Below are 18,654 nucleotides of genomic sequence, written 5' to 3'. Positions count from 1 at the left end.
CAATTAAACTCATTGGGATCAAAAAGATAGCATAATAATGGTGTACAGCTGTAATTAAATCACGAGTCGGCCTCCAATCAATTCTTTCGCCAAGCCGCTAGAGCGACTTCACTGTCGTCGCTAGCAAAATTCGCTCTTGGCGGATGTTTAAATTCGCTATATGTTCGCCTGACAGAACGAGCATAACTTTTTTTCTCGCCAGAGGAACGAAGCGGAGCTTTTCTGGCGAAATAGCTAGCAAATGAAAATGAGAATACGAATTCAGTCACCGTTCGCCAATTTTTTCGACATATCGCGGTGGCTATATGCCATAAAGAACCAGAATAATGCCCCAGGGCCCAGGTCATTAGTAAACAGTTGACCATTAATGCAGTAGTGTAACTAGGAGTATGCTTTGGGGGGATGAGAGAGGATGAGGAGGGGCGACCTCCCACCCACCACCCCCCGTTTAAGGAAAATTTTGGAAAAATGACATGCCTGCAAATACATTTTACATCATTTTAGCACTTAAAATTTCGGTTTCAGTAAAAGGTTACGTTAAAATTTACTATAAGTCAAAACTAGACAATAGATTTGAATATTATTTTTATTTCTCTGAGGCTTTGGGGGGGGGGGGGGGATCTATCCCCCTCATCCTCCCAATAGTTACACCACTGCATTACTGGGTGACAGTTAGCTATGGCTGGTTCGTGGTAAGACTGATGAGTCTTGTATTTGCAACAGTAATACCGTTGTATTCCAAAAGGAATACAATTTGTAATACATTCGTAATTCAGCTTTGTATTACAATCGTAATAGAATGGTTTCAGAGGGCATTTGACACAGTACTACAACTATAATACCATTGTAATACAACATAATCCGTTTTGAAAAACTATTGTAATACGATTGTGTTGCAAATGTGTTATAATGATGGTGCTGACAGGGTCGTTATAATTCATCCGCGTATCAAGGAAGTGGAAATAGACATTTAGCTCATTTAACACAGCCTTTCATCAAATACAAGGCAGAGTCATATAACATTGCATATTATATAAAGAATATAATTTTTCGCGATTTGGAATAAATAAGTGGCGAAAAATTTTGCTATTCGAGACTCAAATGACCGATGGCGGCGCTGCTGTCAGTGACGTCAATTTCCAATATGGCCGCCAGAGTGATGGTAAAATCAAAACAATCATAAAGCTTTGGCTTACGGAGAGAACATAAACCATAATATCAAGAGCTAATAAGATAGAAATATTCTTTTAAAACCTTCGTACGGTGTATTTCTCGGCTTCTTTCGTCCGTAAGAAGATCTAGAACTGAATAAAACTGCTTGACGATGTAACTAAAGGTGTTTATAATGTACCTAATCATTACGAGTCAGGTTTGATTCTCGACTCTATCCGACTCGTATCGCGTTAATTCCTAGCCATTTCTATGGAATACACTACAAAAGAACTTAATAGTATTTTATACACAATCTGCCGCTTCAATACATGGAACCATAATCCATTTCAGGCAGTTTTCGTGTTGTATTTGGGTGCCAGAGCCGTCTGCTTCACTGATGTGGATTGCTGTGTTCACCTATATTCCGGATAAGAAATGAACTAAATAGTTATGTGATGTGATTAACCATTGGGAAATGAAATTGTTTGGTATGATTTAGAAATTTAAGGACGACTTAAATATCTTTACTGTTGATTCCCTGTTCTTGGTAAAATCATGGAGACGGTAGTTCTTCATTCTTTATCCCCATGTTGAAGTATGTACATACGAGTTACTGAACAGCAAGGTTTCAGATAAATAATGTCTACTACTACTAATTTAGCTATATTTAATAATTTTTTTAATAATTCCTCAGATGAAAATATACAAGTTGGTGTAATTAATAGGTTGTACTTAATAATTTGCAAAAGGCTCGCATGTATGCGAGGTTCTATAAATCGTCTGCTTTCAGTAACAAAAACACATTCATTTGCTCAAAGTATTGCATTCAGAACTGGTATGCCCTATTCTCGAATTTAACAGGGTTATATGGCATCCTTATTATAAAGTGTAAATGATTACAACTGAAAGGGTACAAAGCAAATTTTAAACTACTATGGTGGATTCAATACTAAGCATACCCCATGCAGAGAAACAATACATATTTTGGATATCCAACCGCTGATGGTTAGAAGGAAACTAAATGACCTGATATTTTTACATGAATTATGTCATAGTATGATATGTTGTACTTGTCTCAATAATATTAGTTTTTATCGTTCGGCTACCTCAGAAAGGAATTTCAATATTATCTTTGTAATATTCTGTAGAAATAATATTACTTCTAGCAATCTTATTAACACCAGTTTATGGTTATTCGACAGAGCATCACATGAAATTGGCTAGGTTTTGAATTTAAATTGGGTGTCACAGTTAAATAATAATCGGTTGAATGAGTTATTGTAACTGTCTACGGGGAAAGGAATTTGGGGACTAAGTTTCTTTGCCCACTATCACATTTCAAAGTCGAAATGAAACTTGGCATTGCCTTGAATAGGTGAAAGTCGTCCATTTCTTGTCTGAAAGCAGTATGTTCTGTGACTATGTATGACTTCGAATTGACACCTGGAATCAATCAAAATAAGCTAACAATGTTTACCATAATGCATATATTACTAATTTACATCGTGAGACTGTTAAAAATCGAACGTTCAATGGTACAGTAGGTTCATCCTCCTTGCTATTGAAACTTAACGTAAATCTTGAGTTACTATACTCAGCAACTTTAGGTAAATTGTTCAATAGCACATCGCGCACAGAAGAAAAAAACACATTTATCAGACTAACAGTGGCAAATACCATCCCGCTCATAATAATGGCGATGTAAATATTGAGTATGTTATATTGAAAATCTTGAAAACAGCGATCACGGATATCGGATACTTTGATGCATTGGATATACGCTATTTTTCTACTTTTTTCTGCGTAACCTGACACATGAACGATTTTCAATTTAAATAACACTATATTAATAGCTATAACATGTAAAACCAACGTATCTCCTATAAAATCGTCCTAAGCAAGAGCTTTCTGCTCCTACCTACGTGCGGGAACAACAGCCGTCGCCTCGCTTTGAAACAATTCCACTTGTGCTGCAGTTATTACAGGGTCGTAGAATTACAGAATATTTAACCTCAAGTAACGGTAATAATTGCTTTGAGACCAAAAAGTAGGTATCACCCCGTAACTAGTCAATAAAACAGAGTAAAGGTCTCATATACACTATTCCTCATAGCACTACCGCGTCATGACCATCGTTCCTCTGTTTCGAGCGTTCTCCGCCAGGTGGTGTCTCCCTTGGCTGGAATCGCGAATCCTTCACTTCATTGTTATTCTTTACATTAAATTTTTTTCTCTTCGTTATTCTGCATAAGGATATAGAATTAGTTCACAAATACGACAAAAAAAGATTTTTGATCATATATTCCAGTAAATAAATTGTAATTTACGCTTATATATGTCTTTATTTATGTCGCCTTTCGTGGGATCCCAAATTCTTCTTTTGAAGTACACCATTTGGCGCGCAGTTATGAGTGGTTGCATACGTTTTCAGGATGCCTGCCAGTGGAGCGGAAGTTTCAAATCACTCGCACATCTCCATAAAGCCCGTACTGTCAACTAAATGTGGAACGCACTATAGTTTCGCTAGAATTGAAAGCTTTTACAGTGTTACCAAAATGACATCGGAATTCAGATTCCTAACAATAATCTCGCTATGCCTCCATGTCAGTCATCAAATTGGAAAAACAAATAACGTTGAAACCATGGTCGTGTAAATGTGTGAATAAATATTCATGTGAAAGCAGAAAGTTCTTCTATTTAATTTTAATAATGATTCGCTTTCATCCAGTTACGCCTCAAACAATCAATTTTATCAAATCATCTAGTTTCGACCGACTAGACAGATTTTGCAGTGTTATATCAACTTAAAAAAAATGGCAGATCAAAATTAGTTGTTTTCGTAAACGTGTACTATTTTCAATGTTTATGCTGTTATACGGGGCTGACACGAATCCAAAAAACCAAATATCTTAAAAATCGCTTCAGTCATTCTTGAGTTATAAATATATTTAATTTTATTATATATATATATTCCCAGTCCGGCCGCATTTTTACCCTCTGATTTCTGTTTTTTCCCATCTACCACAGCACCGTTGTGCTCGTCCCTTTTCTATTATATGTGCCTATCCCTTTATTTGCTTATCTGTGAATTTATTTGCATTTTTGCGCTCAAGGCGTCGTGTGAATAATGGAGTGTATCGGCAATATTGGCTTATTTCACTTGGGCTCAGCATTTACCGAAACGCATGTTCCTGTTCTTTCAGCTATCGCGTGTGTGTATCTTCCCTTTCATTCTTGTGCTCTTGCCCATTTCTTCTGTTGGTGAGTGGCGAGCTGCCCCAATCTGTGGCGCAGAGAGGGGGATAAACCTCCCCCCCCCCAGAGCTCAGAGAAATTTTTAAGATAATCCATTTTACTTAATTGGATTGATATTATTAATAGAATAGGGTAAGAATTAATAAAATATCCCTCAGAAAGCCGTAAAACTCACAATTTTGAACCATTTGTCTTAAAATCCCGCAATTTATTAACCTCGCACCTACCGCTTATCCTGGTGGGTATTCCACACCCAGGTATTAGTTGCACCTAAACCCCCCAGCCATAATTCCTAGCTGCGCCCCTGGCCCCAGTGTCATCTATTGGTTACTCCAGTGGGCCATAGCAAAGGGAGTTTTCTGTGGTAACCGGTAACCCCTGCCAAAATAACGGTATTTTTGAGCGTCCTCGAAGCGCAACTGGTAAAACACCCGGCCGGCAACCGGTAGGTTCTGGGTTCGTGTCCCAGTCAGGCCGCATTGTTACCCTCTGATTTCTGTTTTTTCCATCTACACAGCGCCGTTGTCCTCGTCGTTATTATATTATATGCTCCTATCCCTTTCTTTCCTTACCTGAGAAATTATTTATATGTTTGCGCTTAAGGTGTCACATGAAAGAATGAAGCAGAGTATCGGCCATATTGGCTTACTTCACTTGGGCTAAGCGTGCCTTGAAACGCATGTTCCTGTCTCTTGCTATCTCTTCTCTCAGCTATCGCATGAGTTTGCATCTTTCCCACGAATATTACAAAAGAGGAACCTAAGGTCGGCATCTGATTGTGTTGTCACCCTCCGCGCACTTGAATGGGTTTACAGAAGTCGCTACTGGCGTCGCTGACAGACAAATTGATCCGAGTTTCCCGGGGAAATAAGGTATAACTAGCGGTGTCAACGAAAATTTACACTCAGGCTGATGTAATTTATCAATTTCATAACTCTCCAATGCTATTCTTCCTAATGACAAACGTTATACTGCAAAATTTTGGAAAAAAAAGTGGATCGCATTGCCCTCATCACCGCGCCGCGGACATTTTTGAAAGCCGACCGGGCTTGCGACAAATGCGACCGTAGTGGCAATAGAAATCAGCCCCCTCAGAATGGAATTGGGCCTCCTCTACGCAGTACCCTTGATCTTTCCTTTCATTATTGTGTCCTTGTCTATTTCTTCCGTCGGTAAGTGGTGAGCTGCCCGTGCCATCCATTGCATGGTGAAAACCTGAGAAAACTTCACGTGACGTTAGTGGACGAGTTTCAGAGCGCTGCACCTAAAGCACTGTTTAGGAACAACCAGTGAAGTTGCTAGGAATATGCCTTTGGGGGAGATGATGTGGCTACCCCTTTCCCCCAGGCAAAATCTGGTAAAATTTTTGAAAAAAGACATGCCTGAAAATACATTTTACATAATTTTGGTACTAAAAATTTAACTTTAATCAGATGTAGTTATTATTACGTCAAAAGTAGACGATAGTTTAAAATATTTTTTTATTTCCCTGAGGCTTTGGGACGGATCTATTCCCTCATCCCCTCTTACCCTCATAGTTACGCCTCTGGGAGCAACTGTAGGTCACCTCAGACTTCTAAGTCCACTACATCAATTTCCACAATTCTTCTGCATCGTGGAAGGTTCTCCAACTCATCTCGGCCGACGTTTCGATGTACGAGTTGTCCATAATCAGGGCATATCGAATCTTGGAAATCGTCCTCCTTATAAACGGATGACGGCGGTAATAACCGGGGCAGGAGTTAACGTGATTGGTCGAGGAATTCCCGACTTTTTTTTCCCGTTCCTCACGAATGCTCCTCAGCACCGATTTCCATAAGGTGCTCAGTGTGTAGCCAATGTCACGGTTCATGGTGGTGTTCAGTCGAATTTCAGTGGCCCCCTTGCCAGTCTTTCCCAAAATTTGTCTATCGGATAAAGGACTTTGGTCTTCTCCCAACAAATGGCGAGGTCGGAGAGAATGCTGTGGTCGCCCGATTTTTCAGGCTGGCCGAGTCTAAAATGTCGTAGATGTTCTTCTAATCTAGTGTCAATGGTCCTCCCTGTCTCTCACACATACACCAGGCTGCATGTGCATGGTATCTGGTAGATACTCGGAGTCTGAAGGCCTCAAGGGTCCTTGGCCTCTTAAGTTTAAGCGGGGGACGAAAATAGGCTTCGATTTCATGCTTCTTGAGGATTCTGGCAAATTTGCCGGAAACGGTGGATACGATTGCAAAATCGCGATGGATGGATGGTTGATACCGCCGTCGGCCCTATATCAGGAGGACAATATCCAAGATTCGACATACACTGATGACGATGGACAACTCGTAAATCGAAACGTTGGCCGAGTTGGAGAACCTGACCCGGTGGAATTTCTGACAAGGGCGTACCCAAGATGATAAAGGGGTGGGGGGCTAGCCATGGTGGTTCAAGTTGTAGGTAAGGTTTAAGCATGGAAAATGTGATTGAAATTTACATTTTAAGGAAACTGTAACAGCTCATTTGTTTTTAAAAATTATATGCTTGAAAAAAATATTATTTTCCTTAAAGACATTTGCGATTTTTGCTTCTAGGAGGGGGGGTCTTCAGCTGAACCCTCCTGCCCCTCGCTGGGTACGCCCATGCTTCCCGAGTAACCTTCTACGATTGTATACCTTAAGAAAGCCTGCGATCATTCTTCAATTCTTCAGCAGTTTGTCTTTCACAGACTTCCACGAAGTTTATTTACCCACTATCAAATTCACAGGAGAGTATTCTTGGACACGAGATATGATCAAGTTTTCAAGACATTTCAAGATTATTCACCTAGTTTACACATGAGACTTTGGTCCTTCAGTTTTCCTCCACTTGTATGGCCCAAGAATTATAGTGCTAAGCTATAACTTAGGATGATTGATCATGAATAAAGGGGCACAGAGATCAATGTACCATTAGGTTAACTCACTTTCTACAAGAAAACACAGTGATATTTTATTTTTTAAATACATAAATAATATTTCATAAATACATGAATATTATTTCTTATCTATATAAATGGCATGTGTAACTGTAAATTCACTGGATAATTTAATGTCCTTCGATGACGACATTGCCCTTATTCATGAAGGATAATCTTTAGAAGAGGTGAGAAGAAGAGAAACATGGAAGCAGATCCAAGCACACTTAGTGAATGGATGGTAGTGAGCAGTGGTGCAGCGAGGGGGGAGGTTTGAGGGAATAAAACCACCCCAGAGCTCCGAGAAATTTTGAGTGTAATCCATTTTACTTAGTTGGATTGATATTATTAAAAGAATAGATTAAGCAGGGGCGCAGCTAGGAATAAGGGCTAGGGGGGGTTTCAGGCGCAACTAATACTGGGGGCTTGGAGTATTGCATACCCGCCAGGGTAAGTGGGAGGTGTGGATGTCCTCCGCCAGAAAAAAATAAGATAAACGGTTCAAAATGATGATTTTTACGGCCTTCCTAGGGATATTTTATTAATCCTCACACTATTCTATACGCAATATTAATCCAATTAAGTAAAATAGATGTAACTTAAAAATTTCTATGAGCTCTGGGGGAGGTTTTATCCCCCAAAATCCCCTCTCGCTGCGCCACTGAGTGTAAGGATTAATAAAGTATCCCTCAGAAAGCTGTAAAACTCACCATTTATCTTGAAATTCCACAATTTATTAATCTTGCACCTACCACTCATCCTGGTGGGTATTCCATTCCCCCACACAACCTGGTATTAATTGCACCTAAACCCCCCAGCCTTAATTTCTAGCTGTGTCCCTCCTCCTGAGCACTCACCTGCTGTTAATAGTGACTTTGTGGCATGGGCGTACCCAGCGAGGGGCAGGAGGGGGCAGCTGCCCCCCCCACCCCTAGAAGAAAAATTCACAAATGTCTTTAAGCGAAATAATATTTTTTTCAAGAAAATAATTTTAAAAACTACCTACTAAAGAGCTGTTGCAGATTCATTAAATTGTTGGTTTCGTTCACCTTTTCCATGCTTAAATCTTACCTATAACTTGAACAACCATGGCTTGCCCCCCCTAGTTTTGATCCTGGGTACGTCCTTGCTCTGTGGTCTAATGGTTGCAGATGCACACAACTGCATGGCATTTTATCACTGACGAACTACAATGTCAGAAATAATTAGAGTGAATAAATAATAATTGATTTTTCCATTTGTTACCTCACACATTTCCCATGAAAACAGAGAGCCCAAGTATCGCAGTTTCACGTAGAAGTCCCAAAGAAGTACAATGGATAGAATGAGATGCAGTGAAAATGTGCAAGGGGAAAACTTGAGGAATAGAGATGCTTGCTCTTCCCATTCCTCTTACCCTGTTGATGATCTTTTCCACTAAAATTCTCCTCTTCCAATCTCATGACCACAATATGCTGACGACAAATAGTACAAACTACCATTATTTGAGCATTGAAGCAAGGCGGGAAAAAACAAAGTGCTTCAAACCACTTGACTTTGAGTCCTGAAATGCTCTGAAAAGATGGTCTTAGGTTTACCCCCTCCAAGAGAAGCACTCCAAAATACATTGCCCCTCCAAAACATTTTTCTGACAACTGCCATGCATTGAATAGTCTCAAAGAAGCTGCAAAATAGATGAGAATTACCTTCCTATGCTCAATAATTTTCCCATTTTGTTATCCAATGTTTGAGTTTATTTTTAAGAAGTAATATGTAATCTTATGACATTAAATCTGTCTTAAATTTGGGTGATTTTTCAGACTATAAATCATGTTTCATGTAAGACCTGGAGACGATTGTTTTTCCATTTCTGGACAAGGTTTCCCATTCACAAATGGCCTTTCCTAACAAACAACTTGTTACATTTATTTCATGTCATTGAATTGGCGCAAGAATTGTATTTCTCATCTATTTTTTATACCCCCCATCTTCTTTCTGATAAACAAAGCAATAGCTAGAGGGGCAGGAGCTCAAATCCTCAGAAAAAATTGGAGTTTAAAACCTTAATATGTTGACTACTGAGCATATCTTTTGATAGGAACTTCACCTTCAGCTAGCAGTAGAGCTTGTATGCCACACAAAGAGCTCAGTGAATTTCATCATCGACAATGTAACGCAAAATTTTAAACGAGAAAGCGAGAGAAATAGTTATTACAATGATACTCACACCACTTTACAAGATATTTTAATCAATTTCAGTCAATCAAAAGTCAGTACTTTTGCGTTGTACGCATTTAAAAATGTAAATCATTGGTCTAAAATGTTCAGCCAACAGAAAAGCAAAAAAATTTCCTTTGAAATATTTCATTAACCTGGTATTTCGAGAGACCTATGGGTCAATGCTAGAACAATTATTGTAACGTCCACCACTGCTTCTGAAATAATTGAATACATTTGGCCACGTAAGGAACTACTACCAAAGCTCAAAAATCGCATTTTCGCGGCAGGAATTCGACCACTTTATGAGATACTAAAACACAATTTTTGAAAAATATCAACGCGCTATCCTTAAAACGTCTACACATGATAAAAATCACATTAAGAGGCGAGCTTATCCACAACGTCACACATTAAATTAATAAGAGAAAAATATCTATGAAAAACTAAGTATTTTTAATTCAATAAGTATTGTCATGCAATAAATCACTTGACAATTCTCTTGACACAAGTTCTCAACATATCAGATACTGGGGATATCACAAAAATTCTTCTTACAAAATAAATTTTGGCGTTTCACTGAGTTCATTGGTAATCGATTGATTACCACTGTAACCTCACAGTAGCAAAAGTAAAATAGAAATGATAACTTCTCGCAAAACAGTGTAGAACCCTGAAAATGAATAATTGCCTTACAATTTTTTGACCATTTACCAGCAGACGCCGCCTCCAGTTCCTTCATATTGATAAAACAATAACGATTTCAAAATACTTCAAAACATAAACATAGATAATATACCCTGGTTCCATTAGCAGAAAAACCACATCAATTCATGTAAAATCAATAATAAAATAGGGCGCTACTATATCCGCACAATATATTGACCCCGAATTAATAAGCGTAAAGTATTATTGTCAGCCTTCATTGAAGACGCGTAACCATTACCGCAATCTTGATCTCTAAAGTTCTCATACAGCTGTACAAAATTTCGACCTTGGGTGGCCACTCAGTGTGCGTATAGGAATTATGAGTCTGTCATGGCGCTTTCCACACTCAGGTGGAAACGAGTGCCGAATCCCACCGGCCCGCAACCTAGACCGCGTCATGGGCATAGAGCAGTTGCAATTAAAGATTTAATAGTTGTCTTCGGTGGTGGCAATGAAGGAATCGTCGACGAACTACATGTTTACAACACAGGTATGTGTTTTTTTGACTTGTAACGTCTCGGGTTTCATTTAAGATGGCGGCATTGTTGTTTGTATATATATAGATTTTCCCCTGTTTTCTGGCTCATCCTGTGGTGATATTGGCAATTTTAATATGGCATTACTTTATGGGTTCTTTCCTCAATTTTGTATGTGGAAATCATCGTCCTTGTTGCCATAACAATTATTTGTGATTTGGCGGTTTCTACCGAAATCCAATATGGCAGCCTCCAAGCGAGAGACATGATCTTTATGTAGTGGTCTTTTTCGGTCTCGTATACCTTTCTTGCCTCATATTGACAGTCCTTGATTTACTTTGCTGTGCATGTGCTGTTTATCTGCTGTCTTTGACGTCAATATTTAATCATCTTTCTGTTAGGAAAGGTTTGGAAGCAAATTTTTTAGTTACTTCATCCATGTAGCGTCCCGTTGACAATCATCTGTTTATAGGGTTCATCCGGGGGAGGGAGCCATTTTCTTTTTATAGTCTGTGATGAGAAACGCTGATGCAGTTGTTGCCATATATATGTTATGAAATTACGATGCAATGGTTGTGAAATTCGGAGAACTGTTACTATGATATGCTAGTTTGGTGGAAATTTGTTTATCCTATTCTCTTTTTATTAAAATTGTTAGCGATAAAGTACCAATATGACTTCAAAAGCAAATTTCCCTGTCATACTCGAATGAATATATACCGGTTCGAGTGTTGATATTTTGACGTATCCCAGTCTGGAGAAATCTGAAGAGTCCTGACTGTAAACACGTTTTGAATTTTACTGGAAAAGTGAGCTCCAGGGGACTTGTTTTTATTTTTCAAAGTGTTCATTTGAAGCCCGTGGAAGGCGCTGTTCTTAATTGCTCTCTCAAACTTGATAGAATATATTTAGCCTTAACCTTAAGCAGCCTATTTTGATTGGCTGAAGCCATTTCGCTTATTTTCATTGTAATGATTCAAACCGAATTGGATCTCTGGGTCAGGTTAATAAATATCCGAAAACCCGCGCATGATGTGTTGATAAGTCAGTGTTAGCTTCAAAATGGGAATTTGAATTATGATTTGAAGTGGTTTGCTATCAATTTCTGTTTACTATGATATTGTGATTTTTCAATAATTAATCATTATTTCATATAAATTTTTGTTCGTGCAAGTTTTGCTGGTAACTAGGCACACTAAAAATTCTAATTACCGTGTTTACGTAAATCGAACCCATGACCAATGATTGATTAACCTGGGGGTCTAAGACTACTTACGGGTGCGAAGTCTCAGAGGAACACCGTTCGTATTGAAATGAAGGTGAAACGTTGTTGATGCATTCCGATGAATGCCTTAATAAATGTCTTTGTTAACGTAAATAGTGGGTACCAAATGAAGTAGATTGCTATTTACAAGACGCCTTGATTGCTATCTGTAGTCATTTTATTCGCCCTGTCGTATATCACATTTTCCTCACTTATATCTACTTTCTTTCTTTATACCTACCTGTCTTCAGTTTTACTATTGCTGCCTCATTTTTCTGATTTTGTGATACAGTCATTTTAAATCAATTGACTTGTGCTTTATTCATGAGTAATTCATGTTCAATTCAATGACTTGTGGTTAGCCTTATTTTTTTCACAATCATGGGGAATGATTTTTTGTTGGAATCGAAATGCATTCATGTATGTCTTCTTTCAGTAACCTAGGGCCTAAGTATTAGTATTCCTGCAACAGTGTCATGCATTAAGTTGAACACTAAGGCGGTATGAGATGGCTTCTACAATTGCGATGTGACATGCTAATGTGCTTTTGGAAAAATTTTAGAATGTGTGGATTTCTTTCCTATGGTTAATGTACGTAGATATTCATATGCTTGCATAGCAGTTTTGAAGAAAAGTAGACGTTTGTAATTGCATTTAATTTTGCACGGACCAAGGTAGTTATAAATAATGATTTTTATTGCAAAATTATTATGTTTTTTATCTGCCAGGTGTGTAATAGCTGAATATAATGTTTAAAAAAAAACTCCATTAATATAACATTAATTAATTTCATTGACTTCTTTAAGCCTTTCATGATTATAATGAAAACTAGTGAATTGAAGATGATATTTTGCCTGTTATGCATTTGCCAGTGTGCCCCCACCCTGGTTCTATTTAGTCCATGATAGATACATATTTTTTTAAACTTTGCCTTCAATTTTGTTTGGTTCATTTCATTGTAATTCCACTCCACCAATTTTTTCTAACGTATTAGTCTTTGTATGTACCAAGTAATTGAAGAAAAATCCACCAATTGATCAAATATTTCTCATCAAACATTGTTGAATCACCGTAAATACATTGGTATATACCTAAGCAAAAGGGATGTAACTTTCATGTTGTAGTCACATAATAAGTTTTCATAAATCATGTTACAAAGATTGTCTCTATTTAATTTTTTGTGTGATGCATCCAGATCTGGCTCTATTGACTAATTTCCACCAAACAATGAAATTTTCAGGTGCCTATGCAAACTATATATTATGGTGAAGACTTAAAAGGCAGTTCAAAATTGTGTGCAATGTTGACTTTGGATTTGTGTATATTATATCTTGTATTGAGTATATTTTTTGATAAATTTACGAATGACCACTTCTCCACTTTTAATGCATTACCTTTTAGGCCGCTAAAAATATGTGAGTGACATTAAACTTGGGGTCATTCCATGGCTGTTCATCCAGGTATGACACCAACCTTCTAGAATTTTGATGAAACTTGGCAATTTTCATCCTTCCATTTAGTAATGAAAAAGTGTAAAATAATTCTTGAGTATCTCTACTAGTTTTTTTCATGACCATTTTCAGTTTGGGTGTAACCGCAGTTTTTCAATGAATGTGGTCCCCAGAGGTACTTGTACCTCCAGAGGAAAATAATTTGTCTCAGCCATACTTTTCTTCCAATTCTAATGAAAATTTGTAGGTTTACTATAGAAGTCATGAGGATTCCAAATACTAATGGTTAAATATCCTTAGGGACATGGAAAATTCCCTAAACTCTTATGGTCCATAAGATTTTAGAAAAATTTGCCACAAAAACATGGTTCTATAGAACATAAAATTTTGACCTGAGGCAATATGTGAATCAAGCTATATTACTTTTTTTTTACTCCTTAAGGTATGACTAACCACCAGTAAAAATGAAATTTGTGGCTTTTTGCTTGCTTTGTTGTTAAAAAAATGTTATGTGAAAATAATCTCCTTTCACAACTCTGGCAATCAGTGTTGGGTCTTCCTTCAAGTGAGATGAAATGTTTGTGTTAGCTTTTTTCTATATCTGAGTAAATACTCAGGGCATAAATCAAGTACATAATAAATGCAAAAATCAAAACATTTTTTATGTGCAGGTTGTTTCTCTCCCAATAAAAAAGGAATTCATAGCACTTACCCATCATTGCTGGGGATAACTTGATTGTTGCTTTACAGAACACATGGCAATACAGGATACATGACAATACAGGTTAACTTTCTCCATTTTGTGTTGATAAAAACTTTACTAATGTGTTTGACTTGATTAATGTTTTGCAAATTATGAGAATAATGTAAGAAGAAGATACATTGTCTAACCTTGACCAGCCTTCACTCTAATGAAGACTAGATATTAACGTGTAGCAGTATTTACTGTGAAGAAATTATACTTCTTAACTTTATAGTGGAGCGGAGATCAACATCAAGTATGATTGAAATAATGTAATGATGAGACCACATCTTTTAGACCTGGACGCGATTCATTGAACAGGAAGTGAAAATGAACTGAATAAGCCATGCCACTTCAACTATTTATACAAAGTAGTTTTTCGGTCAAGAGGTCAAAATTTGATGTTTTAAAGAACCATGTTTTTGACGCAAAATTTTCTAAAATCTTATGAAACATGAGAGTTTAGGGAATTTTCCATGTCCCTAAGGATATTTTGCAATTAGTATTTGGAATCCTCATTACTTCTGTAGTAAACCTGCAAATTTTCATTAGGATTGAATGAAAAGTATGGCTGAGACAAATTATTTTCCTCTTCTTCTGCTTGCTTCTGGATACCGCATTCATTGAGAAACTGCAGTTTCACCTAAACTTCAAATGGTCGTGCAAAAAAATTACTAGAGATAGCCAAGAAAATTTTTACACAGTTTCATTCCTACATGGAATGATGAAAACATCAAAATCCGAGTCAGTGGATGACATGCCTGGATGAACTGACATGGAATGACCCCTTCGTAAATGGAACAACCTTAAACATTCCACTCAGCTTTATAATCACCAATCAATCATTAAGCTTTCTAAGGAGGAAAACAGCATTGTCGGGAAATTCCACAAATTATCCCATTCGGCCATATAATAAGAGATTCCTGATGAATGTCTGATTAAAAAAAATTATATTCGGCAACTTTCTCCTTTCTGGAAATTAGACTCAAAGTCTTATGCTATTGGTTCTGTAAATCACTTACATGTTGCATGTAAATGGCTAACCAATTCTTGATAGAAAGCCCTGAAAGCACCTTTGCTTTCAAGGCTTTCTATCAGGATGTGACAGTCAGTGATACTGCGAGTTTAATTTGTTCCATAACCTTGCTCATCAGTCAAGTTGCTCACATCTCAAAGTAATTTTCGCCATTGAAATTGGTTGAAATGCCATGATCTGTTCCAGCCCCAAAAATGCTATCCCAATTGTTTTTGTTACATTTTTGATGTAGAAAAATGTATTTATAATGACAAATAATGTAAAGAAATAATAAAAGAGAATGTAAATGAAAAAACCAGTATTGTAGTGTGTATTTGTATTTTTTTCAATTATGCTAATACAATACTCTATGCTTGATTTTTGTCACTGCTTTTCTCTTCACTGTTTTTGTGGTGTGCAGTGCTGCAGTTGGCTGTTCCTCATATCTCAAATTTTGCTCGTACTTCGAAGCAAAAATTTTGCTCACTCGACAGCTCGTATTTCAAATATCTCATATGTTTGGGAACTCATATCTCAAGGTACCACTGTAAAAGAATCTTAGGTATATGATTATACCGCAATGTGGTGAAACAAGTCATGCAAGTTTCAAATTAAATTTTAGTGGGAATAATGAAATTTAATCTTATCACTGTGAATATTCAAAATTCGCAGCAAGTTACATCTGGAGTAATCTGTGTGTTTTGTAATGGTTATTGAAGTGTTTTTTTTTCTTAAAGACTACCAACTATTTGATAAGAAAGTAACCTAGCCCACATCAACTTCAAAATCTGTCTAACCAACACAAAAACAAATTAATTTCATCTTTATTGTTGAAAATTAGAATATGTGTATCTATTTTCATCAATGATGCATACCTAAGCTAAATAGCAACCATATGCATCCTAGACATACTTAGGCCCACCGTCCGGCCTTCCTTAATGCTCTTCAAGGTGAATACAACCATAAATGTTCAATGACAGTAAGAAAACCCATCAGAATGTTTAGACCTTATTTAGGAATATGCTTAGCCGTCACCTGCTATTAGGGGCATGCATATTTAGTTATCTGAAATTGTTGTTTGTATCACATCATTTTACCTCCTATCATACAGAAGTATCCTACTATTAACTCTGGTGTATTCAGTTTACCAAGAAAAAATTACATTATTTAACGATGTCTTCTCAACATCTAACCAAATTGTCCAGTTCAAGCTTTTAAATTAAATGGTATTTCAACATATGTTTTAATAAATATGAAATATATTCAGCACTTCATGTAAGTTAACTAGCTCTTTTTCTAACCATTTCTACAGAAGAACAGGGACCCTCTAAAATGAATACCCTTTAAAATCCTTTATAGCTGGCCGACCCTTGTTTGATGAGGTATTATTAATTAGTAATGGACATTTTTGTGACTCAGTAGGAATCATAAAAGGAAAGTGACTCATCAAATCATTGGGTTAATTAGGGCATGTTTTTGGTAAATATGTTCAGTGAAGGCCAAGTGGGAATACTGCTACACATTTGTGAGCATGACATCTCAAATTCAATGAGTCTCTACTTTCCTGTTGTGTTCAAGTGAATTTTCAGTATCAGTTTTACCTTTACTTACCCCAAAACTTGATGGCCTTGTGAACTAGGGTCCCTTATCGAATTAGATGTGTTTGTGACTGTGTACTCTTTCAATCTGAGCAGTACTATCTGTTTTGTGATACACTATGCCCAGGGAATGATTGCCCAAAATGTTTAATGTAGGTAAAAAAATTGTTGAGCTACTTGATTATGAGAAGATAGTCACTGTTCTCTGGGGGTTGAAGGGAAATCACTTACATTTGATGAAGACTATGTGCAAGCTCTTTTAATACTAGCTTTACATGTGGACTGTAAAAGAGCCTTTTTTCAATATGGAAATGTTTTAACATATAAGTGCATATGTATAAAACCAGAAAACTTGTAAGTCATACCTGGAGAATGGCTTAATCAAAAAGTATATTTATAAGTTATTAAAAATGTATATCAATAGGCTGGACATTATTTTCTTATGCTAGGCATTTGCGCAGTTAAGCTTGAAGTTGTAATTATTATCTGTTGAAGTCGTTATTTAAGCATCAATATGGTGCAATACCTTATGATTGTTATTTCTCTCTTTGGTAAATGTTGTTTAGGTGCATTCGGATCAATTCAATCAATTTGGAAAAGGTTGTTTCATTCACCGTTTTTTTATGGCCTTGACAAAATGGATCTTCTTACTAACTGTATATGACTATTTTTGGTCCATTCTTATGCTGCTAAATTAAGCTTTTAGTTACCATGATCTAGGAGCGGTAACTATTAATCCAAAATTAATCCACTGGTGTAATATTGGCATTAACTGATTCAGTGTATTTGCTTACTTCGGATCTGATTGCTACTCTTGTTCACTAAGTATCTATTCAAATGTGGATGTCACTAGCATACATATTCTTAGTTATGACAAAATAGGGTACTACAGGAGCCACTAGGCTGTCACCAATTAGAAAATATACATCATGTTTACAGAAGTTTGGAAAAAAGCCGGCAATGAGAGGGCTGCGCACTAGCATTTCTTGAAACCTCATTTTTCAGTTTCGTTATTCTTTTGCTTTGAGTTCCCTTGCATGAGGCCTTTCGAGTTGCTTCCTCATTGGGAAATGTCTATTCAGAATCGAGTGGAAATGACAGCATTACAATATATATTTACAAAAGTCGCAAGCATAACTTCTGCAATAGAGGATTCTTGATTTAACAATTAAAAATGCTACTACCCACAGTGCATTTCAATAGGGCTAATGAAAAGTCACTACTCATGTCATTACAGAAGAGCAATCTGAATGTCATTGGGGAAAAGTTATAATTGGGGCTGTTAACCAAAATTAATATTCCTCATGGTTATATCTATCAATTTCAAAACTTCACAGTGTAATACTAGTGAGTGCTTGTTCTCAATGGCAAATATTGAGAATAAATGAATTGCGTTGTTCTTATTGCCACACTGCCCACATATTGGTAAACTGATTAAAAAGCATGAGAAATGGTGGCATAATACTAACTGGGGCCTCCTAAATGCGGTCCCTCGCCTGCGACTCTCATTGCAGTAATAGGAATTAGCATACTATTTCCATTATGAAGTGCAAAAGGCAGAATGAAGATAATCCATTCAAATTTGATGAAGCAGAATGAGAATCACCTCTGGGGAACAAATTTCCAATCAATGTAACCATAAAATTTCAGTCTCTTGAATTGTTTTGATGAGATTCTTATGATGGTTGTCAATCTCTTGTGCAGATTCACATGATGTGCCTGTCGTACTTTTCCTTAATATTTTCCACGGCTTAAATTCTGTTGTGTAACCCCAACAAGAGATTTTAAACAAAATTTTTCATGAGTAGGAAAAGCATCATAGCGCAATCGCGAACCGGAAGAGAGGATCAGAGCTTTTTCCACTCCCTCGAATGGGA

At 37.0% G+C, this 18,654-nt stretch overlaps 1 protein-coding gene and 1 long non-coding RNA gene across 4 annotated transcripts in view; one reads left to right on the top strand and one right to left on the bottom strand.

The window, feature by feature from the left end:
* Positions 1-9,958: 9,958 nt before the first annotated feature.
* On the bottom strand, positions 9,959-10,479 carry LOC124171768. The gene is made up of 2 exons (XR_006867952.1): positions 10,323-10,479; positions 9,959-10,196 (listed from the first exon to the last, which is right to left on the bottom strand). It is a non-coding gene; the product is annotated as an uncharacterized LOC124171768 (long non-coding RNA).
* A 53-nt stretch (positions 10,480-10,532) lies between these two features.
* The window catches only part of LOC124171767 (host cell factor-like), a 99,862-nt gene continuing 91,740 nt past the window's right edge, over positions 10,533-18,654 (top strand). For 2 of the 3 annotated variants that reach the window (XM_046551071.1, XM_046551069.1), the window contains exon 1: positions 10,534-10,721. In XM_046551071.1, the coding sequence (XP_046407027.1) occupies positions 10,562-10,721 (160 nt within the window). In that variant the 5' untranslated portion in view covers positions 10,534-10,561. Of the gene's footprint in view, positions 10,722-18,654 lie in introns of all 3 variants that reach the window. The other variant, XM_046551070.1, reaches the window with a different exon arrangement.

The sequence above is a fragment of the Ischnura elegans genome, chromosome X, assembly GCF_921293095.1.
Source record: "Ischnura elegans chromosome X, ioIscEleg1.1, whole genome shotgun sequence".
NCBI classification, from domain to species: domain Eukaryota; kingdom Metazoa; phylum Arthropoda; class Insecta; order Odonata; family Coenagrionidae; genus Ischnura; species Ischnura elegans.
This window is presented reverse-complemented; position numbering and strand designations above follow the sequence as displayed.